The 16,788-nt window shown below is 43.7% G+C and overlaps 1 protein-coding gene across 1 annotated transcript; it reads left to right on the top strand.

The window, feature by feature from the left end:
- Positions 1-1,079: 1,079 nt before the first annotated feature.
- LOC144589343 (uncharacterized) lies at positions 1,080-6,582 on the top strand. The gene is made up of 2 exons (XM_078393783.1): positions 1,080-5,592; positions 5,775-6,582. Exons 1-2 carry the CDS (start codon positions 2,064-2,066, stop codon positions 5,780-5,782), a joined length of 3,537 nt encoding a protein of 1,178 aa, XP_078249909.1. The 5' UTR covers positions 1,080-2,063; the 3' UTR covers positions 5,783-6,582.
- The last annotated feature ends 10,206 nt before the right edge of the window (positions 6,583-16,788 follow it).

Raw genomic sequence — 16,788 nt, 5'->3', positions numbered from 1 at the left:
ATTTTCACCATTTGTACTCTTCCTGATGAATATTCAACAGGTAATTGGTTCCATTGTCATACTGCTCTAATAGCTACCAAGTTTTTCCTGATCTTCAACCAAAATCTGGCTTCCTGTAAATTGTGCCCATTATTATGTATCCTGAACACCAGGGTGATCAAGAACAGATCCTGCCCGTCCTCTGTATAACAAACCTCTAAGTATATGAAAAGTGCTGTCAGCTTTCTTTTCTCAAGGATAAACATGCCTAGTTATTTCACTCTTTCCTCATAGGGCTCAGTTTCCAAGTGCTTTTTTACCCTTCTGAGCTAAGATTTCCAGTTCTCCTTGTTTCTTTCTCATACTCCTGACATTCATATATAGCCATTGGAGATGGTGTGATTTGTGGCCTACTTCCCTTTGTACATTTTTATGAAGACTATTATTGGACCCCATTAGAATTGCTTGCTCTGTTCCTCTTATTGTGCATAAGAGGAACAGATCTACCTCTGAGCCTGAATCTCCCTCCCACTTCCAATTTGATTTAAAGCTTTCCTGGTGAATTTCTTTATGCTGTGGCTGAACACATTCTTCCCTGTTTTTGTAATGTGGAACCCATCACTTGCCAGCAGTCCATCTTCCAGGAAGCACAGCCTATGGTCCCAAAATAACTTACCTTGTGGGGTTAAAGGGAAAACCATGCATATTACTTTGAGATCTTGCTCCAGACATTTAAAAAGAGAGGATAAAAATGCAATAAATAGCCATGCAACACACCATGACAGACTTCACGTCTCGCCTTCTATCCCTACAGACTTTGATTGCCTGGAAAAAAATGGAGCTTTTGTATTTGAGGTGATCTTTAAATTGACCTAATTATGGTATTATACAAATACAGATTTTGGAATTTTTCTTACAACAGAACTGCTTTTGCTTTGTTAGAATCTGGGTTATCTCCACATTGAATGATATTCAATTTAAAATACAGAAGCAAAGGAACAAGCAGATCTACCTAATATAGCTATGATGCATGTCTCAGAACTCTGAGATACACTCAAATTCACTTGAGGAAAGTGCTGTTGTGGCTGGTGTTGTTTTGAACTACAGTGTTACATAACAGCACTGATGTTACCTGTCTGTCATGGGTTTGGAGGGAAAGTTCCATCCTATGGGGAGTGGAAGGCGGGACATCAGGAGGAGGGGCAGTACTGTATAAATATGTGATGCCTGTGTGGTGAGAGGGGATGCTGAGACAGACTGTGAGACACTGGGTTGGGACGAAGCAGCAGCTGGGGAAGAAGAAGCTGTTGTGGGAGTCTGGGTGTCTGACAGGGTACTACTGTGTGTCAGAGTACCAACCTGATAAGTTCAGGTGTCTGTGGGTTAGCCAGAACTGATGGGTTCAGGGTCTGTGCTTTAAGTTAAAGGTTCTAGGTGAACCAAACTGTATGCTTGTGTGTGTGAGAATAAGCCACGTTACTTTATTTTATTCACCTGATTGTTTTATTTACCCTGTTTGTATTTAAAATAAACCTTATTCTTTTGTTGTTTAAAAATCCATCCCTGGTCTGTGTGACTTATTATAGGGAATGGTTGGTGGCAGCTTAGTAACTGTGTGATAGATCCCAGTAGGTCTGGGTTTGTCACATTGATTGGTGTCCAGCGTGTGGGATACGACTGGTCCAGTTGTCCAGTGGTCCAGCAAAGCCTTGGCAGGTGTGCCCAGAGCAAGGGGGGTCCAGTCAGGGACAGTCTGAGGCGCGTAGGTAATCTTCTAGGTGTACCTCACGGGGAGGTGCACTAGTAGAAGAACGTGCCAACTGGGGAGACTTAGATTAAGGTGCTCTGAGGCAGCCTGATTTTGGCGGGAAAACGCTGAGGCAAAACTGCGTAGCAACAGCGAGCTAGCTTGCCAGCTGAGAGGCCCAGCAGAGGGGGGTAGGCTCTGACTCGATACTGTTGCAAGTAGTGCTGAAGAACAGCAGCAATCTCTAGGGAGAGCTGGTTCTGAGGCAAGAAGGAAAAAAGTGGTCGTTTTATTTTGAGGCTTGACTTTTTAAAGCAGCCTGTTCTGAGGGGGGATTATGCCCTTGACTCGAAGCAAGATAGCAGACATGAGTGAAGTGAAAGACCCCCAGATTGACCAAGGTTCTGAGGATGAATTTGGCTCAGTGCAAGGTGACAGCACAGGAGAGCAAGACCCAGAACTCAGAAAAATACTCATAGCCCAACAGCATGAACTGAGGGTGAGGGAAATGGAGGAAAGGGAAAGAGAGAAACAGCGGCAATTTGAATTAGAGAAAGAGAGAATGGCGTTTGAATTAAGGAGATTGGAACTGATGAACCAGAACAATAATAATAATAGGGATTCTGAGGGGGGCCAACTGTCTAAGGCTGACCTGAAGAAATTCCCTGTGTACCACAAGGGAGATTGTCCCGAGGTGTTCTTTTCCTTAGTGGAAAGAGCGTTTGTGGACTTCTCAGTGAGGGAAACTGAGAAGATGACCATCATGCGGTCTTTAATCAGTGGTAGCCTGGCTGAGGTTTATGCCGAGATGCCTGAGGAACGGATGAAAGATTTCGCAGAGTTTAAAAAACTGGTGTTTGCAAGACATGGGATAAATGCAGAGCAGCTGAGACAAAGGTTCAGGTCCCTCACCAAGAAGCCAGAACAGACTTTTACCCAAGTGGGGGCCCAATTGGTGAGGCTGCTTGAGAAATGGCTGTCGCAGGAGGGAACAGAGACCTATGAACAGCTTAAAGACTTGATAGCCCTGGAACAGTTCTATTCAGTTCTGCATGGGGAATTGAAATTCCAGGTGAGGGAAAGGAAACCGAAATCTGTGGCAGCAGCCGCAGAAATCGCGGATTTTATCTCCCAAATAAGAAAGCCCTTGGGTGAGGGGAAATCTGTAGGTAAACCCAAAGAAACCTACAGCAAGTACTCTCAGGGACCAGGGAAAAGCCAGCAAGGGGGAGGGGCCCATGGTGAAGGGAAGCCCTCAGGCATGAAACCAAGCCCTCAGAATTTGGAGGGAAAACCCAAACAAGAGGAGAGAGAATCAAAATACACCAGAAAATGCTATTTCTGTCAGGGAAAGGGTCATCTGATCTCAGAGTGTGAGAAATTGAAGCAGCTAAAAGGAATGGTGCCTCAGAATTCTAGTGGGACCAAGCCAAAAGCTGTGTTCTGTGTCCAGCAAGAGCAAGGCTCAGTGTCACAGAGGGAGCCTGTTGCCATGGCTACTCAGTCTGGAACAGCTACCTATGCTGAGCAGGCTGAGGAAAATGGTCCTCTTGTGGAGGTAAAGCGCTGCTTGCTGATAAAAACAGATTCTCAGTTGTTTGAGACAGCCGGGGTGGACGTAGGAATACTTGACCGTCAGTATAGGGGGCTGCGGGACACTTGTTCCCAGGTAACCCTGTGCCATCCCGATATTATTCCTAGGGAGTTTATAATCCCAAATGAGAGCATGAAGGTAGCAGGGATTGAGGGGCAGGTAATCTCTCTGCCAGTAGCAGAGGTACCTGTCAACTTTCAAGGCTGGAGGGGAGATTGGCGGCTAGCGATTTCATCTACTCTGCCAGCAGCCGTGCTCGTGGGAAATGACCTGGCTGAACATGTGAAAAGGGTGCTAGTGATTACACGCTCACAAGCCACCACGGGGACAGTTCAGGGGGGTAATGATGAGCCAGAGACGGAAGCAGAGGGGAGTTCAGAAGCTGTGGTGGAAACCTTAACCACAGACAGCAGATTTGGACAGGAGCAACAGGCAGACGCCACTCTCCAAAAGTGTTTTGAACAGGTGACTGACGCCCAGCTAACACCTGAAACCCCAGTGAGATTTCTGGAGAAAAAGGGGATTTTATATAGAGAAACCCTGAGGAATATCTCAAAAGGGGGAGATGGGATCAGAAGTCAGCTGGTGGTACCTGAAAAGTATCGCCCCATGATCTTACAAAGGGGGCACTCTGACATGTTTGCTACACACTTAGGGGTGAAAGGGCCCCTTGATTTGATCAAACAAAATTGGGAGCAGATCACCCAGGATGACCCACAAGACGTTGTGACATACATAGACACCTTGATGAATGACCTAAAGCGAAATCTAGAGCTGGCAGCAGAAAACCTGCAAGCGCAGAAGGTCAAACAGAAAACATGGTATGACCACAAAGCTAGAGAGAGGCACTTTGACCCAGGGGAGGAAGTGCTTTGGCTTAGGCCCTGCAGAGAGAATAAACTGCAGCTCAAATGGGCAGGACCATATAGGGTCATTTCCAAGATGTCAGACCTGAACTACCTAATAGAGCAGGAGGAGAACCAAGCAAGGAGGGTGGTTCACGTGAATGCCCTAAAACCCTACTACAGAGGGGAACAGAGGGTTTTATTCGCGATAAAAGCAGCTGAGAGTGAGGAAGCTGAATTACCCTTCTGGGAGGGTAGAGGGGAAGTAAAATGCAACCCAGAGGAGGTAAAGATCAGTCCTGCACTCACCCAAGACCAGCAGCAAGAATTAAAAATGCTGCTTAATAAATATCAACAGGTATTTTCCAACAAGCCGGGGATAGTGAAGGGAGTGATGCATCGGATCCACACAGGGGATGCACCCCCGCAGGCAGTATCCCCATACCGAGTAACGGGACCCTATAGGGACAAGGTGCGGAAGGAGCTGGACGAGATGCTGAGGGAGAACATAATCGTCCCCTCTTCTAGTCCTTGGTCCTCTCCGATAGTCCTTGTGGACAAGCCTGATGGGAGCATTAGGTTTTGTGTTGATTACAGGAAGTTAAACCGTGTAACCACTCCTGATGCCTACCCAATGCCCAGGCTAGACAACCTGATTGAAACCATAGGGGGTTGTCGGTTCATCTCATCATTGGACCTGGTAAAGGGATATTGGCAATTAAGAATTGATCCCAGGGATCAAGAAAAAACTGCCTTTTGCAGCCCTTTTGGTCTCTATGAGTTTCGAGTCCTGAGCTTTGGTCTCAGAAATGCACCAGCCACATTCCAAAGGCTGATGGACCAGACCTTGGCAGGGCTCAGTGACTTTACAGTGGCCTACATTGATGACATAGGGATCTTCAGTAATACCTGGGAAGATCACCTGATACACCTGGAGGTAGTGCTGCAGAGGTTAAGTGCAGCAGGGCTAACAGTAAAGGCCAGCAAGTGTCAGCTGGGTAGCCCAGAAATAAAATACTTAGGTCACATGGTAGGGGGAGGAATGATAAAACCCCTGGAGGCCAAAATAGAAGCTGTTCGAGATTGGCCTAGACCCACCACCAAGAGAAAAGTCAAATCATTTCTTGGGTTGGTGGGCTACTACAGAAAGTTCATCCCGAGGTTTAGCGAGATTGCGGCTCCGCTGACCGATCTGACGAGGAAGAAGGCTGATGACCGCATCCCGTGGACCAGCGACTGTGAGGCGGCGTTCCAGAGGTTGAAGGAGGCGTTAATCAACTATCCTGTCCTGCGTGCTCCAGACTTCGACCGGGAGTTCATCATCTACACCGATGCGTCTAACAGCGGGGTAGGAGCAGTTCTGTGCCAGGAGGATGAGAATGGTGGCCAGCATCCAGTGTCCTACCTGAGTAGGAAACTTCAAAAAGGTGAGAGACATTTGGCAACCGTGGAGAAGGAGTGTTTGGCCATAGTCTACGCGATCCAGAAGGCCAAGCCTTACATCTGGGGAAGACATTTTGTTCTATGTACTGACCATTCACCATTGCAATGGTTAAAGACAATGAAAACCCACAATAGCAAACTTATGAGGTGGGCTTTGAACTTACAGGACTATGACTTTGAAGTGAAGGTGGTCAGAGGGTCAGTGAACTGTGTTGCTGACGCCTTATCAAGAAGACCTGAAGACTGAAGACGGCGAAAGAACATGGACTATATGTATATAATGAAGACAAAAAGTTAAAATGTACCTGGTTTTAAATTGGTTTGTATTAATAAAGGTAAAATTGATGTAATGCATATGGTAAATGTTTGAAATGCCTATTTGCTATGTTTAACTTGGAGTGTAAGTATATGTAAGTATTATAGGGTATGTATAACTGTTGTTGTATGTTTTATACAGGTTGTTTTTTTGGTGAAAAGCACCTTAGCTTTCCCCCTACAAAACAACTTATAAAGAGGGGAGGTGTTACATAACAGCACTGATGTTACCTGTCTGTCATGGGTTTGGAGGGAAAGTTCCATCCTATGGGGAGTGGAAGGCGGGACATCAGGAGGAGGGGCAGTACTGTATAAATATGTGATGCCTGTGTGGTGAGAGGGGATGCTGAGACAGACTGTGAGACACTGGGTTGGGACGAAGCAGCAGCTGGGGAAGAAGAAGCTGTTGTGGGAGTCTGGGTGTCTGACAGGGTACTACTGTGTGTCAGAGTACCAACCTGATAAGTTCAGGTGTCTGTGGGTTAGCCAGAACTGATGGGTTCAGGGTCTGTGCTTTAAGTTAAAGGTTCTAGGTGAACCAAACTGTATGCTTGTGTGTGTGAGAATAAGCCACGTTACTTTATTTTATTCACCTGATTGTTTTATTTACCCTGTTTGTATTTAAAATAAACCTTATTCTTTTGTTGTTTAAAAATCCATCCCTGGTCTGTGTGACTTATTATAGGGAATGGTTGGTGGCAGCTTAGTAACTGTGTGATAGATCCCAGTAGGTCTGGGTTTGTCACATACAGTTCCCAGAAACACTCAGTGGGATTGCTGGCTAGAATGTTTAAAGAGTTATAGACCACCACCACCCCCAAAATAACTTTCCCAAGATCTTGATATGCATGGCAGAAGCCTACCACTTCACAGCAGTGTCAAGCAAAGCCAAATTCATATAGTCCCATTACCACTTTTGCACAGTTTTGGATTGCAAGCACAGAGTGCTAGTCTGAAAATTGGCCATGACATAGACATAGTTACTATCTGTCTGTCTTATTTCAAAATATTTCTTAACTGCCTATTCTCAAAAAAAGAGTGGTAAATAATAAAAAGCAGAGATTGAGAACATGTGGCATTCCAGATGTTGTTGAGCTACAGCTCCTATTACTCCTCATCATTGGCTATGCTTAGGATTGACGGATTCGCCATCTAACAACATCTGGATAGCCTCAAATTCTCCATCCCAGTAAAGAATATAAAGACAAGAGCCAATAAAAAATTAGCAAAGAGCAAGTGCAGGTGCCTGTATGTCTATGACACACTGCTACCCTTCATGTGTTGGATAATACTGTAGACTTCATCACTAGCCAATGTCTGCCAGGTAAAATGTGATGTGACTCCAACAGTAAGTGTACTGTGAACTTTTAAAACATGTTAGTCTCTTTCAAGTTAAACAACTGAGCACACAGGGGCCTCGGGGAAAATGTTCCAGAAATCCTTCTAGAACAGGGATTGACAATATGTGGTCCTACAGATGTGGAGCTGGAAGGGACCCTATGGATCATTGAGACCAGCTCCTGTCATGGAAGCACAGTGGGGAACTGAACTTCCAACCTCTGGCTCTGCAACCAGATGCCTAAGCCTTTGGCCTATCCAGCAGTTTATATTTTCTTGGCCTGCAATCTCAAAAAGCTGTAATCAGCATAAATACTAGTGAGATATGAAGAAATCTGAAGGTCAGCAAATTCTGATATTACCACCCCCTATCTAGAAGATCAGGAACGTGGTGGCACTGCAGATTAAACCGCAGAAGCCTCTGTGCTGCAAGGTCAGAAGACCAGCAGTCGTAAGATCGAATTCATGTGACGGAGTGAGCTCCCGTCGCTTGTCCCAGCTCCCGCCAACCTAGCAGTTCGAAAGCATGCAAATGCAAGTAGATAAATAGGTACCACCTTGGTGGGAAGGTAACGGCATTCAGTGTCTAGTCGTGCTGGCCACATGATCCCAGAAACTGTCTTCGGACAAACGCTGGCTCTATGGCTTGGAAATGGGGATGAGCACCGCGCCCTAGAGTCGGACACGACTGGACTAAATGTCAAGGGGAATCTTTACCTTTATCTAGAAGATCATCAAAATGAAATGGATCGACCGTACGTACAGGGGCATATAGTCAAGTCAAGTTAAGAACCTTTATTGGCATCTGAAAAGAAACATATAACACAACAGGCAACAGTCCATATAGACATTTGTGTATGTGTAGACTCTGGGTATATTGGAACTCAGGAAGACAGGAGTGCCACATGGAGGTCAGGGATGGGCCCAGCGAACGGTGCCCCAATCTGCTGTTCCCTGTGCATTTTTAAAAATTTGAATGAATGCATGAACAAGAGGTGGCGATGACAGAATGGATCTATTAGGAAAAGGAGTGCTGCTTCAATTCAGTGACAAATTAATGTTTTGCTAAACATCCCGTAGTGTAATAATTCCCACTTTAAAAGACTGGCATGGATTTTCTATTAAAATACAAATAATGGACCACTGGCATTTCTTTGCAGTGTCTGTTTTGCCATGAGGAAAGACAAAAACATGACAAGTGTGAGAATGCATTGGTATAGAAACTCTAAAACACAACATCATATTGTCCCCACTTGTCAAGAGAATAGAAAAGTAGTAAACACTAATTTCCTTTGCTTTTAGCCTGTCTAAATGAGCAAATGAAAAATATTTGCCTACAAAATATTCATTTATAAGGTGCATCAAGTTCACAGGGCACATAATAATAATAATAATAATAATAATAATAATAATAATAATAATAATAATAATAATAATAATAATAATAATAATAATAATAATAATAATAATAATAATAATAATAATACCAAAATATGCAAAGGAGATGCTATTATTGATACTATTTCCAGCTGTATGAATTTTGGCACAAATGCTTTGTACTCTAAGATGGGAAATAGCTGAGGGGTTTTCAACCACATGTCTCAGAATCCCACAGTACCATAAAAGGAAGACACATAGAGCTATGAGGTCATTAGTTTTACAGTTCAAAACCCAAATATTTACTGCCTCTGGTTGTATTGAGGAAAGAATATTGTATACTAAAGATTACAAAAGCCTGTTGTTGTTGTTGTTGTTTTATTTTGAGGGGCACTGATGGTGTTTGAATGGTAGCATCTACCTAGTTTGGGTTATATATTTTGTAAATACAGATATTTAACAAAACAGTCTCAAACACAATACCCACCACAGTCCTTCCACCTGAGCAAAGAGAATTAAACAGATAGCTACTGTAGTCATCTGCTGAACCAGAATATCTGGGGGCAAGTTCTTCTACTGTACAGCTTTTGGTGTTAGTGGAGAACCCATTTGAGCCTGAGGACCGAATTCAGTAAAAACTGTAAGCTGTTGGAGGTCACAGTGGTGGGCAGAGCCAAAGGTAAAAGGATGGGACCGTATATTTTGGTTTGAAGGTTATATGTCTGGTAAATAAGCCTTAGAAGAGACATTTCAAGCTTGTAGAAGGGTGGGGGTGGGGACAAAACCTTGGAAGCCAATTAATTAATTATGGGATTAGGAGTGTATACATCCAGGAAAGCCGAAAGTCTGGGTTGGGACTTCAGTGTGGCTGGATTTAGACTGAAGGCCTGAAGTTTCCATCATTGTGATACTTTTTGCGGGAAGAAATAAGAGGAAAGTTCATGCAGCTACTTTTTGTGTACAATCCAAGTCAGGAGAGTGGGAATTTCAGTGCATTTTGAGTCTGCATGTGTGTTATGAAGGACTAATGGATTGATATGGGAAGCCACCTTATATGGACAGAAACTGTTCATCCAGGAGAATCATTGATTGGCAGGATATCAGGCAGAGGCTTTTGCTATCACTGACAGCGTGTTCCCTCCCCCCTTTTAAACTCATGGTACTCTGAACAGAGACAGGGGCCTTCTGGGTGCAAAGCAGGTACACTTCCAATGAGCTGCAGCCCCTCCTTCTTGACATTGTGGTTGTATAAATTAGGTTCAGTAGCAAGGAGAGTGGCCACTTGTTCTGCTTTACATAGGAGGGCCCTCTATTTCCACAGATGTCAGAGAACAATACTCTTTTATAAGGCTTCCTCTATTTGAAGGACTTTCCAGACAAGTATTTTTCAAAGATAAGAAGTAGAAGAAAGTACAGCAGGAAGGGCTTGAAATTGTTGCTGCCATCAATTCACTAATGAACGAATGACCTCCAGAATGTCCCATCACAAACAACTGTGCTCAGGTCTTACAAATTAAAGTCTGTGATTCTTTTATTGGGTCACTCCATCTTATATTCAGCCTTCTTCTTTTCCTTCTGCCTTCAGCTTTTCTCAACATTATTGTCCTTCCCAGTGAATCTTGTCTTCTCATGATGTGCCCGAGCTGCCACCTCCCTCAATAGGTCCCTCTGAGGCAACACCTGCTAGTTGAAGCTCCTATTCTACTTCTTGGCTGGAGGCATGATTTTAACCTTGGTAAAAGTAAACACAGAGATAATGACCACCGGAGCTGCCGAGAGATATTAGAAATACCTCTGTATGCCAAAATTACACAACTGCAGTCTTGGGAAGAAAACAGAAGAAAATAACACCGTTATTGCAGACAGTAAGCACCTGCTTGAATCAAGTTTGCAAGAAAAACATTTACTTTGTTTAAGAAAAGCCATCTGCCTTCGGGGGTTGTTTGGCATACAGCAGGGGCTGATCCGCTGACTCCGTCAATCTACAGTTGACTTACAGTGAGTAAAAGTCCTCCAAGGAACGGGTGGAATAACCTGCCCTTTAATGGTTTATGTTTGAGTGTTTACTGGAGCTAAGAAGTGTTTTTATACAGCTACTACTGACCGTAACTGTGAAACCCACATTCTTCTCCCTTTGAGTGGTAGTTTGCACCTGCAGAAATAGAAGGGGACACTAAATAAGCTCAATTTGTGGAGTATAACTATGGTCACTACTAGGACCAAAAAACCTATGGCAAGTTAAAAAAGGCTCCCAAAAAGCGAAATCAGAAATCTATAGCAGACTTCTGTGTGGTCTCAGATCAACGTGAACATGTACCCTCCTTTAATCAAAGGCCACTGAGGGAATTTACATCAAGTACCCCACTTACTATGGACAATGTAGGCATAAGTAGTGGAGAGTCATACCAGGGGGCTGCAGTCGGAACTCCGCATTCCAGAGGAGAAATCGGCAATTGGTCTCTGGATCCAGAACTCTTAGAGAAGGCTCTCTCTGCCTCTATGGAATCATTCTATAAATATTTAAATCTATCAATACCTGGGCCCAAGGAGAACCATATGGAAGGAACAGTAGGCCCCCAAGATGCTCAAGGGCCCGAGAGTGAACAAACTAGGATCATTTATACCCAACTACGTGATCAGTGTCTCCTCTCAGCTAAATCCAACCAGACAATTTTCAATAATCTGCATGATCTAAAGAAAGAAATCGCTGATACAAAAGCAATACTACAATGCATTGCTGACATGATAAAGTTGGGGATTTTAAAAGCAGCACCCCCCTCAAACCCTCAGAATACTGAACAGAGAGGACTTCAGGCAAAAAAGGAGCTGGGTACAAAAGATCAAACACACAAAGATAACTCCCTAGCCAAAGGTCAGAGTTACCCACAGTTATCAGAAAAAGCAACTCAGGACCGAATGCCCATCTCTGGGAAGACCCCAAAGGCCTGGGCTGACCCATATGAGCGAAGTGAGGACACAGAGGACACAGAGGGACCTGACCTAACATCCTCTAATCTAGAGCTAATAACCATAGATGAATGGTGGGGAAACACCCCAGAAGAACCCTATCCCCAGCATCCACTTGCTGTGACAACATGCAAGGAAAATATACAGATTAAAAAACCCCAATGGTCAGCAACCTCAGACAGTGAAGGGTCTACCCCTGCTGAAAGCCCATCACTCAAGCCTGTGAACCACATCACCATCTACAACTGGCCACTAAGAAAACCAAATGGCACCTGGGCCTCCAACGCAGAAGTATTGCGGACAATAACAGAAATTCTGGGCAAGGATTGGGATGCTCAAATGAACACAAAATGTTACTGCATCTATCCCAGCAAGCCCGGGCAATTAAGAGGCAGGGTGCACTTGATCTTCGCCAATAGTGAACAGGCCCATCATTTTTGGAGCCTGTTGTACAAGTTTGAAAAAATAGCAGTATCATTCAAATGGGGAATACATACAACTTACTCAAATATCAACCTAAGACCGATCACAAAATTGGACACCTACAAACAAACAAATACATCCAGAGAAATTCAGGTTCCAGAACAAAGAGATGGCCCCACAGCTGCTTCCATAAGGAAGATAACAGCCGAAAATTCTAGCTATGACCTGTACAGAGAGAGGGCTGAAGCTTCCACCATTTACAACAGATCACCTTCCAAAACCAAATCAGATGGCAGAGGAAAGGAAATGCAGATCAATGTTGCAACCTTTCCAAACAATATTCCAATTAACAAGCCTCGTGATCTTACAAGCAAAATCAAAAACCAGAGCAATCAGGTGAAAATGCTCTCAAGGCCAAGGCATCTTTCAAAAGGTATTACATCCTCCAGAAAAAATAGAATATACCATCCATACAAAAAGAAGTTACATCCAGCCTGCTCGATGGGAACTATTTCCGACTCCACCTCCGAGTGGCATATGGGCAATAGATATGCCCCTTTAGTAGCTTATCCCCAGAACTGACTATTGGAAGGCAAAAAACATAAACATCTTAAGAAGCCTTTGTCCTGGAATATTGCATGGGGGAAAAACAAACAAAAAGTCCAACTCCACAAAGATACCACAGTTTCAAACGCAACAACGACTACCTACTTGGGTAGAGCTGAAAGATATTCCTTTAGCAGAGAGACACAAAGAAATCAAAACAACAAAGACTGGGCCCGCAAAGATTATCCTTTTCCCACACCAGTTGCTCCCCTCACCTACAGAGGATGTCAGTCATCAGATGTATCCCTGCCTGCTCTGGAGAAGCTAAAGTTATACAAGGAAGGGAACCCCATTAAAATGCTCTCTGCCACAAGAGGGGAAATGACCCCAAAGGCAAAACAACTGAACATTCAGGAGCGAAATGAGGCACCAGACACTCAAGAATCGCGGTGTGCTCCAGAAAGCAACCAAACATCTGCATCTAAAATTGAACTTTTATCATGGAATGTGGCAGGCTGGACCAGATGTATCTCCCAAACCCATGATACTCCTTTCTTTCGTAGCAAATATGACATCATTCTTTTGCAAGAAACTTGGTCTGACAAAGATATAATACTAGATGGTTTCAACTCCTTCATGGTAAAGGCAATCCCAGGGCGCGGACCGGGGAGACTGAAGGGGGGACTGAGCATCCTGGTATCAACGGCTCTGAAAGTAAAATCTACGATGAAACCCCCCCTGAGACAGCTGGCCATGGCAGTAGTACTTACAGGAAGTATGAAAACCCTATTGATTATTAACATATACTTACCCCCCACATCCAGAAAAGCTGAAATAGAAGGAAACTGGACAGACCTTGAAAACTATGTAAGAGAGCTTATCATGGAACATCCAGATGCTTTGGTCCTGACTGGTGGGGATCTAAACGCCCGTATGGGACCAGATGATGACTATCTGGGAACCAAATTTAAGATGATAGCCAACTTAAGAAATGATAATGTGGGGACCCTGAATCAGGAGAGGGCATCTAAGGACCAACATGCAAATTATGCCGGGGCCTGTCTGTACAAATTTGCCTACAGACTGGGCCTCTCAGTTTTAAATGGCACAATCACAGGTGATACTCCAGGAAAATACACATTTATGGCAGCAACTAAAGCTAGTACAATTGACTACATCCTGGTGTGCAGGGGGCTCCTTTCCATGGTCAAAACTCTCCAAGTACTTCCTTACATGGAGGGGGATCATTTCCCCCTACATCTAAGTTTCCACCTAAACATCAGAAATTTAGACACAGAACCAAGATATCATACTGAAATTACAGCACTAGAAAGAGTGGGTTGCCGAGTAAGATGGTCACTTAATCTGGCACAAAATTTAAAACAACTTTTAACTTCGAAAAATCTGATTGATGCCCTTAATCCAGTAGGAAGCCAGACAGTCCACTGGAATCCTATAGATAAATATGAAATTCTCCTACAACAATTAAAGCCACATCTCGTCCATTCATATAGCAAAAACCTTCAGAATTCATATAACCGATCCAAACCTTGGTTCAACCAAAGCTGTAAGGCAGCAAAACAATTAGTTAATCAGACATACCAGGAATACCTGAGAGCAGAAGACCATGTCAAAAAAGAGGCCCTCCTAAAACTACTGGTACATAAGAAAGAATACAAACAGCAGATACATCACAGTAAAAGAGAACACAAGAGAGAACTATGGAGGAAGGTGATTGAAGCAGCAAAAGCCAGAAATCCATCCCTTTTCTGGAAACTAATCTCAGGCAGATTATCAGAGCCCAAACACCCATTATCCTCTTGTATTCCACCAGATAAATGGGTATCCCACTTTACAAGTATGTATGAGGATGTCATTGTACCCCCTTCTCCACTAATGCTTGGAAGCACTCCCAAATGGCCCCCGGTGACCCCAGGTGAAATAATAGCTCATATAGATCAGTTAAAAAATGGAAAAGCCCCAGGCCTTGACGGCATCCCACCAGAACTCCTAAAAGAAAACAAGACATGGTGGGGCTCCTTTCTAGCACCTCTCTTCACACATATTAATGACACAGGCCAAATCCCAATATCATGGAAAACGGCCACAGTGGTCCCATTTTATAAGAAAGGGAAAAGGGAAGATCCAGCCAACTACAGGCCAATAAGTTTGCTGAATATCATAAGCAAACTATATGCAAGGCACCTCTTAGACAAACTCCTGGAGTGGCTTGAAGTAGAAAATATCATTGGGGCAGAACAAGCAGGCTTTCAGCCAGGGAGATCCACAATAGAACAATGCCTAATTATACAGCATCTTATAGAGAAATACTCAGCCAAAGGAGTAACATCACTCTATGCCGCCTTTGTGGACTTTAAATCAGCATTCGATTCTATATCGAGAACACACCTCTGGGACAAACTATCAAACTCATCTATAGACAAAAGACTTCTATATCTAATCAGGGCCCTACATGAAGAAACATACCTGAGAGTCAGGTGCAGCAGACAGGGACACCTCACGGAATCTGTGCAAACGCACAGAGGTGTTAGGCAAGGCTGCCTACTGGCTCCAGCATTATTCATATTTTACATAAACGACTTATCAAGCTGGCTTAACACCGCCGATCTCCATTCACCTAAACTTACAGATAGAACAGTGCCAGCCTTACTCTATGCTGATGATACAGTAATTCTATCCAGAACCCCCATAGGGCTGAGGAGGGCACTTAAGAAGCTTGCCTCATACTGTGAATATAAATCCCTAACGATTAACTATCAGAAGACCAAGATAGTCGCCTTTGGACAGAGACCCAAGAGTAGGTCATGGCAAATAAATGGACACAGTATCGAGCAGGTGAACAGCTTCAAATATCTGGGGGTAGTACTACAGGCCTCAGGATCTAGGCTTCAGCATAGTAAATTTGTGGCTGATCAGGGAGAAAGATCGGCAAATAGTATAGTAAAATTCCATCTCTCCCAAGGAGGGTCCTTTATACCAGCAGCCCTCAAACTGTATAGAGCAAAGGCATTAGCCCAGCTGCTATACGGCTCATTCATGGGGCCACCCAGCTCTCACTTTGCACCACAAGAAATAGTCCAATCCAAATTCTTAAGAACTATACTCCAGATCCCAAGATGCGTGTCAAATGCAAGGATAAGGCTAGAAACAGGATGCCTTAAAGTAGAAGCCTGGATTAGAATTCAATCTATATATATGTGGCTAAAGGGACAGTTAAATCCAAAAGGCCTATTTTCCTTGTTATTTAAAGACAACTATCAATCTAAGTGGGTTAAATCGGTCCAGGGCTACTTGGGGAAAATTGGCCTCTCACCTCAGGCACTTATATCCTCTGGAATAGAGCAGGCAAAACAAATAGTTAAACAAAGAATAGAGGACAATGAATATCAAACAGACCTTTCTAGCATCCAAAATATGGCAGCAAGGACTTACATCAAAAATTTTATGGTACCGGCCAAATACTTAACATCTTTGGAAATTAAAGGAATTAGAAGAGCCTTTACTCTGGCAAGGTGTTTGGCCCTCCCCTCTGCTGTACTAGAAGGGAAGTATAAAAATACCCCTTTTGCTGAAAGGTTATGCTCCTGCCACCTGAGGGAGATTGAGACCATACAACACATGTTCTTCACCTGCCCATTGTATGAAGCAGTGCGGAAAGAGACTATAACCCCCTTAATAGATAGACTGCCAGGACGTTCGGAGGGAAAAAGGCTTGAGTTCCTTCTCTCAGATGTTGATGTCCAGATCACCTGTCGGGTTGCGAGGCTCTGTGTAGCAATACTTCGATTGCGGAAGTTAAATACCGATTAGATTGCTGTTCCCAGTTGTATGTATGCCAACATGTTCTAATGGAATACTGAAAGTTAGAAATTTTAAGGTTTTATAAGGTTTTTACTTATGTGACTGGTCTAAGGACTGTAAATAAACTATTGATGTGCCCTCAGTTTTGTCATTTTTGCTTCTAGAGAGTTCAGCCTTGGTTTGATATAGCACCCATTTGTCTTTCTAGCATTTTACAGTATCTCTAAAGCTCTTCTCGACTGTTACTCCTGTTTCTTGTCAGCTTTCTTTACTCTCCAGCTTTCACACCCATACATAATGATTAGTAATTCAAGACTGTGGGTGACAAGACTGCCAGTGACACATCCTTAACACCTGATGATATTTTCTAATTCCTGCATTTGCTGCCCTTC

Source organism: Pogona vitticeps, chromosome 4, assembly GCF_051106095.1.
Source record: "Pogona vitticeps strain Pit_001003342236 chromosome 4, PviZW2.1, whole genome shotgun sequence".
Classification (NCBI taxonomy): domain Eukaryota; kingdom Metazoa; phylum Chordata; class Lepidosauria; order Squamata; family Agamidae; genus Pogona; species Pogona vitticeps.
Note: the sequence above shows the minus strand (reverse complement) of the source record. Positions and strands in the feature narration are given on the sequence as shown.